Below are 13,905 nucleotides of genomic sequence, written 5' to 3'. Positions count from 1 at the left end.
CGTTCGCTCGCTGGCCCTCCCCGTCACTGGGGAGGAGCTCCTGGGCCTGGTTTGGCACCAGCTGTATTTATTGAGCGCTCACTTTATGCAGAGCACTGGACTAAGCGCTTGGGAGAGTGCTGCATCACCGAGTCGATGGGCACGTTTCTTGCGCCCAAAGAGCTTACAGTCTAAAGGGGGACATGGAGGGCAAACCATCTCTCCTGTGCCCGAAGCAGCGTGGCTTAGTGGAAAGAGCCCGGGCTGAGGAGTCAGAGGTCGTGGGTTCTAATCCCAGCTCTGCCACTTGCCTGCTGTGTGACCTTGGGCAAGTCACTCCACTTCCCTGAGCCTCACTGACCTCATCCGAAAATGGGGATTGAGACCGTGAACCCCACCTGGGAGAGGGACTGTGTCCAACCAGCGTGGCTCAGTGGAAAGAGCACGGGCTTTGGAGTCAGAGGTCATGGGTTCGAATCCCAGCTCTGCCACCTGTCAGCTGTGTGACTTTGGGCAAGTCACTTCATTCTCTGTGCCTCAGTTCCCTCATCTGTAAAATGGGGATTAAGACTGTGAGCCCCACGTGGGCTGATTCCCCTGTGTTTACCCCAGCGCTTAGAACAGTGCTCTGCACTTAGTAAGCGCTTAACAAATACCAACATTATTAGATTCTGGGTCTTAGTTCCTTCATCTGTAAAATGGGGATGAAGACTGAGCGCCCCACGGGGGACAACCTGATTCCCTTGTGTCTTCCCCAGCGCTTAGAACAGTGCTCTGCACCTCGTAAGCGCTTAACAAACACCAACGTTATTATTACCTTGTATACAAAAGCCACAATTCTCATCACCTCTCCTGTGCCGTCTCACCTGCGCCCACGTGGCCCGTGCCCACCTCTCCCGTGTCCCTTTTCCCTTGCAGCTGGCCATCCCGCGCAGCGACGAGTGGACCCGCTTTGCCCGCACGCTGGCCGAGATCCGGGCCAACAGAGCGGACAGCGAGGAGGAGGGGGCCGTGGAGCTCTGCGCCTAGCCGACCCCGCCTCCCCCGATCCCCCCGTCCCGGGGGGGGTCTCCAGCCACCAGGTCTCCCCGCTTCACCACCCCTCACCAAAGCCTCTCCCCTCCCCTGTCTGCCGTGTCCAGTGTTGGTTCCGTCACGCCCGCCCCTGCCACTCGCTCCAGCCCGTATCCGGCCGGGCGGCCCGAGAACTAACCACACCCCACGGTAGCCCCCAGGAGGCCGTGGACAAACCGCCCAGGTAGGGGGGATGGAGGAGGGCGGGATGACCGTTTATTTACCGCCACCCCGGCCGAGCCGTGCTGCCCGGCCTGCCAATAAAGTATGCAATGCTTGTGCTGCAGTGAGGGGCGTCGGGGTTCCCCGGGGGGTGAGGGAGACGGACGGGTCAGGGGTTCTGATGGACCCTGTAAGCTGTTTCAATAACGCTGTCCTATCTGTTAAGCGCTTACTATGTGCCAGGCCCTGCACTAAGCGCCGGGGTGGACGCAAGTAAATCGAGTTGGACACAGTCCCTGTCCCACGTGGGGCTCACCGTCTCAATCTCTATTTTCCAGATGAGGGAACTGAGGCCCAGAGAAGGGAAGTGGCTTGCCCAAGGTCTCGCAGCAGACAAGTGGAAGGCCGGGGATTAGAACCCGTGGCCTTCTGACGGCCGGGCCCGTGCTCTATCCGCTACTTCATAACCCACAGCAACTGTCCCTTTCTCCGGTGCCCCCATAGCGTCTTAATAATAATAATAATGTTGGTATTTGTTAAGCGCTTACTATGTGCCGAGCACTGTTCTAAGCGCCGGGGTAGACATAGGGGAATCAGGTCGTCCCACGTGGGGCTCACAGTCTTAATCCCCATTTTACAGATGAGGGAACTGAGGCACAGAGAGGTTAAGTGACTCGCCCACAGTCACACAGCCGACAAGTGGCAGAGCTGGGATTCGAACTCATGAGCCCTGACTCCAAAGCCCATGCTCTTTCCACTGAGCCACGCTGCTTCTTCTGGTATGGAGCCAGCACATGGGACTGGGAGTCAGGACAAATGATTGGGGTATTTGTTAAGCACTTACTCTAGGCCAAGCACTGTGATACATGCGAGATCATCAGGCCGGATGCAGGTGGTCATGGGTTCTAATCCCCGCCTCGCCGCTCGTCTGCTGGGTGACCCTGGGCAAGTCGCTTCACTTCTCTGTGCCTCAGTTATCTCATCTGGAAAACGGGGATGAAGACGGTGAGTCCCCCTGGGTACAGGGACTGTGGCAACCCGATTGCCTTGTATCTACCCCGAGGCTTAAAACAGTGCTTGGCACATAGTAAGCGCTTAACGATGATAAATAATAATAATGTCGTATCTGTTAAGCGCTTACTATGTGCCAAGCACTGTTCTAAGCACTGGGGGACACACAAGGTAATGAGGTTGTCCCACGTGGGGCTCGGTCTTTAATCCCCATTTTACAGACGAGGGAACGGAGGCCCAGAGAAGGGAAGCGACTTGCCCAACAGTCACATAGCTGACAAGCGACGGGGTGGGGATTAGAACCCTGGACACCTGACTCCCAAGCCTGTGCCCTTTCCCTTGAGCCAAGCTAGTTCTCTGTATCTCCCGCAGTGCTTGGCACACAGTTAACACATACCATTATTATTATTAGTCTTACCCGCTGCAGCGAGCTGGGGGCCAGGCTCGACCCCGGCGTCCGGGCTCGGCCGAGCTCCCTGTGCTTCCCCAGCCCTGGTGTCCGGGCTCGGCCGTCCCGCTCTCCCCCGTCCTGTCCGGCCGTTCCCGGCCCGCGACCCCCAGGCCCAACAAGAGCCCCCGGCCCACACGCATCCAGTTACCGTAGCACGGGCCGATGTCCAGTGGACGCAAGGCTTTATTTCTCCCTCCACGGGTACAACTCTTTGACCCGGGAACCCACGAATCCCTCGGTAAGGAATGCTCCCCCCCCACCCCCATCCCCGGCCCCCACGAACCCTCCCCGACCCCCTGAGCGGGAGTCCCGGCCCGGGCCGGGGGGGAGATGGGGAGTACCCTCACGAGTCGGGTCGGTCCTCCGGACCGGCCGCCACCCTCGGGAAGGCCGGAGAGAGGCTGTGGCGGCGGCCCGTTGGACGTCTCTGGGCCGGGGATCTCCTCCCCGGGAGGGCAGAGGCCCGGTCCCCGATCTGCCGACCGAGTGGCCGGCCAGGGTGACTGGCTCCCACCAGAGGTCGGGTTCGCCATCCAGCCGCGCCCGCCGGACGCGTCCCGGTCCCGGCCGGGCTTCGGTGCCCGGGCGGATCCGTGTCACCGGCCCGCGGCCGACCATCGACAGGGCCCCCTCCCCGCTTCTCTCCTCCCACCTCCTTTCCCCATCCCTCCTCCTCCCCCTTCCCTCTCCCCCCTCCCTTCCTCTCTCCCTTTTCCTTCCGTTCCCTCCTCCCCCCGGCCCCTCTCCACCCCCTCGCCATTTCACGCAGCGGGGGTGGGGGAAGGGGGCCGCCCGGTGCGCCCGCTGGAGCCAGAGCTCGCAGAAAGAGCCAGCGCTTGCTTCCTGGACGGGGCAGGATTTCACAGTGATTTAAAGTTAGCCCCCCACCCGCAGGACTTTCTCTCCCCAAGGGGCACGACCGTGGCCAGCCAGCGGGGACGGGGGTGGTCCCTGGCCGGCGGGGGCGGAGAGGGTGGGCACCGACCGGCGCTAGAGGCCGGGCGAGGCCGACGAGAAGCGAGGGAGTTGGAGTCCGAACTTGCTCTCGATCCCGGCGAAGGTGGCCACGGCCCGTCGGTAGCCGCCGACGTGGTCGGGGTCCAGCAGGGCGGCGGGGGTCCCGGCGGCGGGCTCGGAGCCGGCCGGTTTCCTGTGGGGGGACGAAGCGAGGGCCGATGGACGGTGGCCCCGGCTTCCGCCCTGCTCCCCCTCCCCGCACCCCCAAATGCTCCCCCGGGGCCGTTCCGACCGGAGAGGGGAAAGCGCCTACCGCGAAGGCGGGAGCCCCCCGCCGCCCCTCACCCTGCGCAGAGCCCCCCGCTTCCCCCAGCCCCCACCGTCGCCCTTCTCCGACCACGTACGGGCCACCGAAGTCCACGTAGAACCAGCGCTGCAGCAGCTCGTAGGTCAGCAGAGTCACCCCGAACTGCGGGGAAGAGCGGAATACGCGGGCTGCCAACACAAGGGACGGGAAGATCATCGGGCCCGGCCCGGAATTCCGCCACCACCGCCGTGCCCGGGGTCCGGGCCGCCCCTCAACGGCAGGTCTGGGAGCCAGAGGCCCAGCCCGGAACCCCACCATCATAATAATAATGATGGTATTTGTTAAGCGCTTACTCTGTGCCAGGCACCGTACTAAGCGCCGGGACGGATACAAGCAAATCCAGTTGGACACGGTCCCTGTCCCACGTGGGGTGCTCAGTCTCCATCCCATTTTTACAGATGAAGTAACTGAGGCTCAGAGAAGTGAAGTGACTTGCCTAAGGTCACACAGCAGACAAGTAGCGGAGCCAGGATTAGAACCCAGGACGTTGTGACCCACACCCGTGCTCTATCCACAGAGCCACGCTGCTTCTCGAGTCGGACACAGTCCCTTGTCTCATGTGGGGCTCACGGTCTCAATCCCCTTTGTACAGATGAGGTCGCTGAGGCCCAGAGAAGTGAAGTGATTTGCCCAAGGTCACACAAGAGACAAATGGCAGACCCGGAATTAGAACCCATGACCTTCTGAATCCCAGGCCCATGCTCCCTCCACTTCGCCACACTGCTTCTCATCACCATGTCCGGTGCTCAGGATGCCCCTAAACACCAGGTCCGGGAGCCAGAGGCCCTGGGTTCGAGGCCCAGCCCCAAACTGGTCCCTAGGCCTCAGTTTCCCTCTGTCAAATGGGGATCAGATCCCCAGCTCTCCCCGCCGCTCAGACTGTGAGCCCCATGAGACGGGCAGTGTCTGATCTCATCCAATCTAGGGAAGCGGAGTGGTCCAATGGAAAGAGCCCAGGCTGGGGACTTGGGGGACCGGGGTTCTCAACCCCGGCTCTGCCGCTTGCCTGCTGCGTGATCTTGGACGAGTCACTTAATTTCCCTGAGCCTCAGTTTCCTCACCTGCAAAACGGGGATGACATCCCTGCTCTCCCTTTGGACTGGGAGCCCCACGTAGGCTGCGGGGGGGCGGCAGGGGTTTGGGGGGGGACTCTAGACCAGTGCTTGGCACAGAGTAAGGACTTTCCATCACCTCAATCGTTATCCTTATCCCGACTGACGGCGTTCACCTTGGGACGAGCCCCCGGGTGACCACTGCCCGGTCTGCACCTCCCGGCTGACACCGTAGCTGACCAACGTCCGGGACCCTGCCCCGGCACGGCCAGCCCCTTGACTGACCGATGCCCCGGGTCCGTACCTCCAGCTGCTCTCCGGTCCCCCCGCGACGCCCCCCCGGTGCCCCCAGCGCCCCCGGCCGCCCTCCCCACCCGCCGGATGCCCGGGGCGTACCTCCGGCCCCCTTCCAGAGGGCTTTGGGCCCCTCCTCCTTCAGGATCTTGCGGAAGCAGTCGGCCACGCCCCGGTAGGTGGTCTGGCCGGCGCGGGCGGCTACCTGCAGCCTCGTCTTGACCACGTCGGCGGGGGTGACCAGGGAGGCGGCGGGCATGCCTGTGGGAGAGGCGCGGCGGGGTCACACCCGGGACCGCGGCACCGGGGCCCCAGCCCAGCCGACGGCCGGGCGGGGCCGGGCAGAGGAATCTCAGCAGGGCCCCGCGGAGAGAAGGGAAGCTGCCAATAGTCCGGGCACACAAACCCCTACAAACACACAGACACTCAAGCCATCTCCCCGAATTACACACACACACAATCTCCCTGAATTTCTCTCTCTCACACACACATACACAACTCAATCTCCCCAGATTACTCTCTTTCACTTACATGCATACACAAACATACATACAACTCAATCACCCTTAATTTCTCTCAGTTCTGACCGCAAGGATTGTGTCCCCCAATTCTGTCATCCTTGCCCAAGCGCTCAGTACAGTGCTCTGCACACGGTAAACCCTAAGCTCCTCAAGGGCAGTGATCAGATGTAGTAACTACTGGTTTCCCCGCCAAGAGCTCAGTACAGAGCTCTGGCCTCCCCGTTGGCCTGGGGTGACTGTCCTTTGACCCACCCTGCACCCCAAAACCAGGGCGGCTCCAGGTAACACTCCCGCCACGGGGTACTGGGGAGGGGTCAGAGGGCAAGGGTCAGATGGGAAGGGAAGCAGGGGTCACAGGACCCGGGGAGGGGGCGGCGGTGAGAGGACCTGGGGTCGTGGGGGGGTCTCGGGGAACTCACCGGCGATGGCTCCGGCCAGGAGGAGGTGTCCCGGGCTGACGCGCCCGTCCTCCTGGGCGAAGAAGGACTTCGTGTGGGCGTAGCACGGGAAATAAATGGCCGAGAACGGGATGTCCCTCAGGAAGCAAGCCTTGGCTCCCTAAACGGGGGTGAGAAGAGAGGCCCAGTCGGCGGGTGGCTCAGCCCGGGGCCCAGGCAAGATCACCCGGCCACCGCCCGGCCCCGAAAAGTCACCCATCTTCCCTCCAGCACAGCTGCTTCTTGCCTAACGACCGCTACGACCGTAACGATGCCGGTTCTCCTTGAGCGCCGAGCACTGCGCTGATACAAGACGATCAGATTGGACAGAGTCCTTGTCCCCCTGGGGGTTCACAGTCTAAGGGGGAAGGAGAGCAGGGATCTCCTCCCTATTTCACCATCGGTCAAACGTATGTACTGAGCGCTTACTGTGGGCAGAGCATTGTACTAAGTGCTTGGGAGAGGACAACAGAACTGTATGACAGACACATTAGCGGGAGATACATTAATATTAAACGGATTAATGACAGACATGGACATAAGTGCTGTAGGGCTGGGGGGGGGGGGATGAACAGAGGGAGCAAGTCAGGGTGATGCAGAAGGGAGTGGGAGAAGAGGAAAGGAGGGCAGGAGGAAACTGAGTCACAGAGAGGCGAAGTGAATTAGAACCCGGGGCTCCTGACTCTTAGGCCCGTGAGCTGTCCACTAGGGTCCACTGCTTCCCTTCTGTCTGGCGCTAGATCTGGAAAGTCATTCTTGATGTTCTCTGCTAAAATCCAACTCCAACGCTTAGGAAACGGTCTATGTCACGTGAGCTCCTGTAGGTCCAGAGGGATCTGGGCAGATCCACGGCTGAGCATCCACCCTAGGTCACCGGGAGAAGAGTCAGGGGTGGGGAGGGGAGAGGCAGGGATGGTGGATTCATTCATTCAGTCGTATTCATTGAGCACATACTGTGTGCAGAGCACCGTACTGAGCGCCTGGAAAGTACAATTCGGTAACAAATAGGGACAATCCCTACCCTGCGGCTCACGTCTAGATGGTCCGTGCTGGATCGCTGGGGGAGGGTCAGGGACGAAGAGGGGAGAGTCAAGGTGTTGGTTGGTCTGCGATGGGTCACTGGAGGAGAGTCGGGGTGGACGGGGAGAGTCAGGGGACTGAATGATCTATGGTGGGTCACCGGGGGACAATCAGGGTTGGAGAGAGGAGAGTCAGGGTGCGGGACGGTCCGTGCTGGGTCACCGGGGGAGAGTCAGGGATGGACAGGGGAGAGTCGGGTGGTGGATGGTCCGTCCTGGGTCACCGGCGGAGGGCCAGGGGTGGACAGGGGAGAGTTGGCTGTTGGACGGTCCATGCTGGGTCACTGGGGGAGACGGGGATTCATCCAATAGTATTTATGGAGCGCTTACTATGTGCAGAGCACTGTACTAAGCTCTTGGAATGGACAATTCGGCAACAGAGACGATCCCTGCCCATTGACGGGCTTACGGTCTAATCAGGGGGAGACAGACGGACAAAAACAATAGCAATCAATAGAATTAAGGGGATGTACATCTCATTAAGAAAATCAATAGGGTAATAAAAATATATACAAATGAGCGGACGAGCCCAGTGCTGAGGGGAGGGGAAGGGAGGGGGGAGAAGCAGAAGAAAGGGGGGGAAAAGGGGGTTTAGCTGAGGGGAGGTGAAGTTAAGGGGCAGAGAGGGAGCAGAGGGAAAAGGGGAAGCTCAGTCTGGGAAGGCCTCTTGGAGGAGGTGAGCTCTCAGTAGGATGGAGAGGGGAAGGTCAGGGGTGCTGGATGGTCCTTGCTGGGTCACTGGGGAAGAGTCAGGGGCGTTGACTGGTCCATCCCTAACTGTGACGACTGAGTCCAGGAGGGCGACCAGCAGCAGTGCCCCAGTGGACAACTAATTCTGGAAGGAACAGAGAAGCAGCGGGGCCTCGTGGAAAGAACAGTGGCCTGGAAGTCAGAGGACCTGGGTTCTAATCCAGACTCCCCCACCTATCTGCTGTGTGACCTCGGGCAAGTCCTTTAACTCTTCTGCCTTACTTTCCTCGTCTCTAAAGTGGAGAGTGAATACCTGTTCTTCATCCACCTTAAAATGGGAGCCTCACGCCAGGACAGGGACTGTGTCTGACCTGATTATCTTCTATCTTCCTCAGCACTTAGCACAGAGCAAGTGCTTAAACACCAGCATTACTGATAGCCATTATCACACTGGGTTAAAGGCAGAATATAGTGTGGCCTTGCGGAGAGCAGAGACCTGGGAATCAGGAAGGACCTGGGTTCTAATCCCGCCTCCGCCATGTCTCTGTTGTGGTGACCTTGGGCAAGTCACTTCACTTCTGTGGGCTTCAGTTACCTCATCTGGAAAATGGGGATTAAGACTGTGAGCCCCAGGCTTAGTAACAGTGCCTGGCACATAGTAAGTGCTTAACAAAATAACATAAAAAGAAAAGGTTCTCTACTAGACGGTAAGCTCCTGTGGGCGGGGAATGTGCCTGCCAACTCTGTTATATTAAACTCTCCCAAGCGCTTTAGACCAGTGCTCTGCACAAAATAAATGCTCAATAAATACCATTGATATTGATTGATGGATAGCTCAGGGTCCAGTCCAGTGGTCAGGCAGGCTAGGAGCAGGGCAGAGCCCCTCCCGGGCCCCCCCAAAATTCCCCACTTGCAACCATTCATTCATTCACTCCTATGTACTGAGCACTTATTGTGTGCAAATCACTGCACTGAGTGCTCAGGAGAGTAGAGTACAACAATAAACCAGTCACATTTCTGCCACTATAAGCTCACAGGCTAGCCGGGAGAGGCGGACATTATTAGAAATAAATAAATGAAACATAAGGCCACAAGATTAAACTGAGGGCGTCCTCCTCAAATGGCACCACCGCGAGACCCCAGTCACCGTTTCCAGGGGCCGGGGACGAGTGGTCCCCCTTTCCTTCACTAATAACAATAATAATAACGGTATTTAAGTGCTTATTATGTGCCAAGCTCTGTTCTAAGCGCTGAGTTAGATACAAGGTCATCGGTTGACCCACGTAGGGCTCAGAGTCTTAATCCCTATTTTACAGATGAGGGAACTGAGGCACAGAGAAGCGAGGTGGATTGTCCAAGGTCACAGAAAAGACAAGGGGGCGGAGGCGGGATCAGAACCCACCTCTGGACATCCAAGCCCGGGCTCTTGCCACTAAGCCACGCTGCTCCATGGCACGGGCTGCTGGACCCAGAGGACTTCAGAACTGGACCCTCGTGTAGCTTGGGTCTGGGCGGGTGGTCACCTATTTGGTGGGGGGAGTTGGATGAAGGTTGGGGGTCTGGGGGCCTGATTTCTGTCCCGGGGATGCGTCGCTCCACGAGATCACCAGCACAAAGGTGTGGGAGCAGGTAGGGAGAATCCGCAGAGTGGCTAGGGCCTGGGAGTCAGAAGGACCTGGGTTCTAATCCCGGCTCCCCCACTTGCCCGCTGTGTGGCCTCGGCAACTCGCTTCACTTCTCTGGGCCTCAGTTCCCTCATCTGTAAAGTGGGCATTAATAATAACGTTGGTATTTGTTAAGCGCTTACTTACTATGTGCAGAGCACTGTTCTAAGCGCTGGGGTAGATACAGGGTAATCAGGTTGTCCCACGTGAGGCTCACGGTCTTCATCCCCATTTTACAGATGAGGTAACTGAGGCACAGAGAAGGTAAGTGACTTGCCCACAGTCACACAGCTGCCATGTGACAGAGCTGGGATTCGAACCCATGACCCCTGACTCCCAAGCCCGGGCTCTTTCGAGCCTCACGTGGATCAACCTGATCACCCTGTATCCTCCCCTGCGCTTAGAACAGTGCTTTGCACGTAGTAAGCGCTTAACACATGCCATCATTATTATTATTATTATTATTGTTCTAATCCCGGCTCCTCCACTTGTCTGCTGGGTGACTCTGGGCAACTCACATCACTTCTCTGGGCCTCATCTGGAAAATGGGGATTAGGGCTGTGAGCCCCATGGAGGACAGTGACCAACCCAATTTGCCTGTAACCACCCTAACGTTTAGTACAGTGCCTAGCCCACAGTAAGCCCTTAACACATACTACAATTATTACTAGGGCAGGACGGGTGGACCAGCAAAGAAGCAGGGCAGGGAGGGCACCAGCGGGCAGCTTAACATACCGGGGGGCATCTCCCCTCGTCCCGAAGACCCCCGTCGCCCCCAGGGCAGTGTTAAGTAGCGTGGCTCGGTGGAAAGGGCCGGGGCCTGGGAGTCAGAGGTCATGGGCACGATTCCCGGCTGTGCCACTTCTCAGCTGTGTGACTGTGGGCAAGTCACTCAACTTCTCTGTGCCTCAGTAACCTCATCTGTAAAATGGGGATTAACTGTGAGCCTCCCGTGGGACAACCAGATGCCCCTGTATCTCCCCCAGCGCTTAGAACAGCGCTCTGCACATAGTAAGCGCTTCACAAATACCAACGTTATCATTATTAAGTGTGGCCGGACAACTCGGGGCCGCTCCGCCCCAGCGCCGTGGATGCGCCGAGATGGGGCTTCGGCCTGCGGCCCGGAGAGAGGCAGGTGCCGGGTGGGAATACCTACCGCGGCCCCTCCGCCACCTCCCCCCGGCCCCTCGCCCCCCGGGACCCTCCGCGGCCCCTCCCGCCCCCGGGCAGACAATGCCCATTCATGGCAGGAGCCGGGGCGGGTCTCCCAGACTGGCGGCTGCTCGGGGCGGCACAGAGCTCCCTTTGTGCGGGCCATTACCCAGGCCCAGGGCGGGGGTGGGGATGGGGGCGGCGGGATTCGCATCAGGCAACCCCCCTCCTCCTTTCCTCTTCTCCCACTCCCTTCTGCGTCGTCGCCCCGACTCGCTCCCTTCCTTCATCCCCCACCTCCCGGCCCCACATCACCCATGTCCCCATCCCTCATTTAATAATGTCGGTATTTGTTAAGCGCTTACTCTGTGCCGAGCACTGTTCTAAGCGCTGGGGTAGATACAGGGTCATCAGGTGGTCCCACTTGAGGCTCACAGTTAATCCCCATTTTCCAGATGAGGGAACCGAGGCCCAGAGAAGTTAAGTGACTTGCCCACGGTCACACAGCTGACAAGTGACAAGGGAAGCAGCGTGGCTCAGTGGAAAGAGCCTGGGCTTGGGGGTCAGAGGTCATGGGTTCGAAGCCCGGCTCTGCCGCTTGCTAGCTGTGTGACTTTAGGCAAGTCACTTAACTTCTCTGTGCCTCAGATACCTCACCTGTAAAATGGGGATTAAAACTGTGAGCCCCACGTGGGACAATCTGATCACCCTGTATCCCCCCAGCGCTTAGAACAGTGCTTTGCACATAGTAAGTGCTTAACAAATACCAACATTAAGTGGCAGAGCTGGGATATTGATTTCTATTCCTGTCTCCCCCGCCAGACTGTCCGCTCATCGGTGGGCAGGGAATGGGTCTGATTATTTTTCTAGAATACACCCCCAAGCCCAGGATTCCTTTGCCGGTAAGCTCCTCTTGGCCAAGGGAACGGGTCCTCCGACTCGATTCTACAGTACCCTCCTAAGCACTTAGTACAGTGCACACAGTAAGCGCTCAATCGATACCATCAATTAAATGTACTGGGTGCGTCTGGTGCTCAGAGCACTGTATTGAATTCCCGCGGGGTACGGAGCGCACAGTATGGGATGCCAACAGGTATAGACGGCAGGAGTGGGTGGTTGGGAGTAAAACACAGAATCCCTGGCCCTTGCGGAGTTGCCAGTCACATTTTCACTCATACAGTCGTATTTATTGAGCCCTTACTGGGTACAGAGCACTGGACTAAGCGCTTGGAAAGTACAATTCGGCAACAGATAGAGACGATCCCTACCCAACAATGGGCTCGCAGGTGGAGGCGGTGTTCTGTCTGCCGACCGAATACATAAAGAGCGCTTAGTACAGTGCTCTACACATAATAACCGCTCAATAAACCCCACTGACTGACTGATTGACAAATAAAAAATAACTGGGAGAAATCCAAGAGCAACAATTAAGTCCAGCGGGTACCATCCCTGAAGGGACGGTATGACCAGGTGGACAAAGAAAAGCCCTGGTCCGGGAGTCAAAAGGACCTGGGTTCTAATCCCGGCTCTGCCACTCGTCCGCTCTGTGACCTCGGACGAGTCGCTCACTTCTCTGGGCCTCGGTTACCTCATCTGTAAAATGGGGATTGACTGTGAGCCCCATGTGGGAGATGGACTGCGTCCAACCTAATTATCTTGCATCTAACGTAGCGATTAGTACAGTGACGGGCACAGAGTAAGCGCTTAAGAATTACAATTCAAGAAAATAAACCTTAATAAGCGCTTACTATGTGCAGAGCACTGTTCTAAGCGCTGGGGTAGACACAGGGGAATCAGGTCGTCCCAGGTGGGGCTCACAGTCTTCATCCCCATTTTACAGATGAGGTCACTGAGGCACAGGGAAGTTAAGTGACTCGCCCACAGTCACACAGCTGACAAGTGGCCGAGCCGGCATTCGAACCCATGCCCTCTGACTTCAAAGCCCGTGCTCTTTCCACCGAGCCACGCTGCATCATCAGTAGGGTAAAACTAACCTGTCTCACGACGGTCTAATGCCAGCTCACGTTCCCTATTAGTGGGTGAACAATCCAACGCTTGGTGAATTCTGCTTCACATTCATTCATTCAATAGTATTTATTGAGCGCTTACTATGTGCAGAACCCTGTACTAAGCGCTTGGAATGGACAATTCGGCAACAGAAAGAGACAATCCCTGCCCAATGATGACACGGTAGTCCCGGGGTAGAAACAAGCTAATCAGGTTGGACACACACGTCCATATCCCACGTGGGGCTTGCAGTCTTCATCCCCATTTTACAGATGAGGGAACTGAAGCAAAGAGAAGTGAAACGTCTCGCCCAAGGGCCCAGAGGAGGCAAGTGGCAGAGCGGGAATTAGAACCCAGGTCCCCTGGCTCCCAGGCCCGGGCTCTGTTTTTTAACAGGCCCTGCGCTACTTCTCTAGTACAGGTGCTCCACACGCAGCCGGTGAGCGCTCAGTAAATACCAGGCTTAGGTTATTGAGAAGCGCGGCCCTCTAGGAGAGCACTGAAGGAGGACAGAGAGCTGGGTAGGCAAAGCTGAGGCAGGGAGGGAGTTTCCAGCCGGGAGCAGGAGGTGAGCTGCGGGCTGGAGGTGGAGTGTCAGGAGGCTGGAGGGTTTGGAGCCTTGTGAGGGAGGGCTCAGAGTCCGAGCTGGGGTGGTGTGGGAGAAGAGAGCAGATGTGTGTGAGAGTGGCCTCGGGAAGAGGGGAATGGCCTCGAAGCTAAGGAGGGGCAGCATCATTAGCAGTCCACACTACCAGACCACTCACCTCTCACTCTATCCATTCATTCATTCAATAGGAATTTATTGAGCGCTTACTATGTGCAGGAGCACTGTACTAAAGCGCTTGGAATGAACAAGTCGGCAACAGAATAGAGACGGTCCCTGCCGTTTGACGGGCTTTGCGGTCTAATCGGGGGAGACGGACAGACGAGAACGATGGCAATAAATAGAGTCAAGGGGAAGAACGTCTCGAAAACAATGGCAACTATCCCAGTGTCCTACTGTGGACC

The 13,905-nt window shown here is 57.9% G+C and overlaps 2 protein-coding genes across 5 annotated transcripts in view; one reads left to right on the top strand and one right to left on the bottom strand.

The window, feature by feature from the left end:
• DYNC1I1 (dynein cytoplasmic 1 intermediate chain 1) overlaps positions 1 to 1,339 on the top strand; it is a 74,553-nt gene extending 73,214 nt beyond the window's left edge. For all 4 annotated transcript variants that reach the window (XM_029071241.2, XM_029071242.2, XM_029071239.2 and 1 more), the window contains one exon: positions 898 to 1,339. In XM_029071241.2, coding sequence (XP_028927074.1) covers positions 898 to 1,008 — 111 coding nt within the window. In that variant the 3' untranslated portion in view covers positions 1,009 to 1,339. The remainder of the gene's footprint in view (positions 1 to 897) is intronic.
• A 2,053-nt stretch (positions 1,340 to 3,392) lies between these two features.
• Positions 3,393 to 13,905, bottom strand: part of SLC25A13 (solute carrier family 25 member 13) — a 72,585-nt gene continuing 62,072 nt past the window's right edge. Inside the window, exons 15-18 of the mRNA XM_029071136.2 lie at positions 6,288 to 6,426; positions 5,450 to 5,608; positions 4,039 to 4,129; positions 3,393 to 3,827 (exon numbers count right to left, since the gene is read on the bottom strand). Of these exons, the coding sequence (XP_028926969.1) occupies positions 3,668 to 3,827; positions 4,039 to 4,129; positions 5,450 to 5,608; positions 6,288 to 6,426 (549 nt within the window). The 3' untranslated portion in view covers positions 3,393 to 3,667. The remainder of the gene's footprint in view (positions 3,828 to 4,038; positions 4,130 to 5,449; positions 5,609 to 6,287; positions 6,427 to 13,905) is intronic.

This window comes from Ornithorhynchus anatinus, chromosome 8, assembly GCF_004115215.2.
Source record: "Ornithorhynchus anatinus isolate Pmale09 chromosome 8, mOrnAna1.pri.v4, whole genome shotgun sequence".
In the NCBI taxonomy this organism is placed as follows: Eukaryota; Metazoa; Chordata; class Mammalia; order Monotremata; family Ornithorhynchidae; genus Ornithorhynchus; species Ornithorhynchus anatinus.
This window is presented reverse-complemented; position numbering and strand designations above follow the sequence as displayed.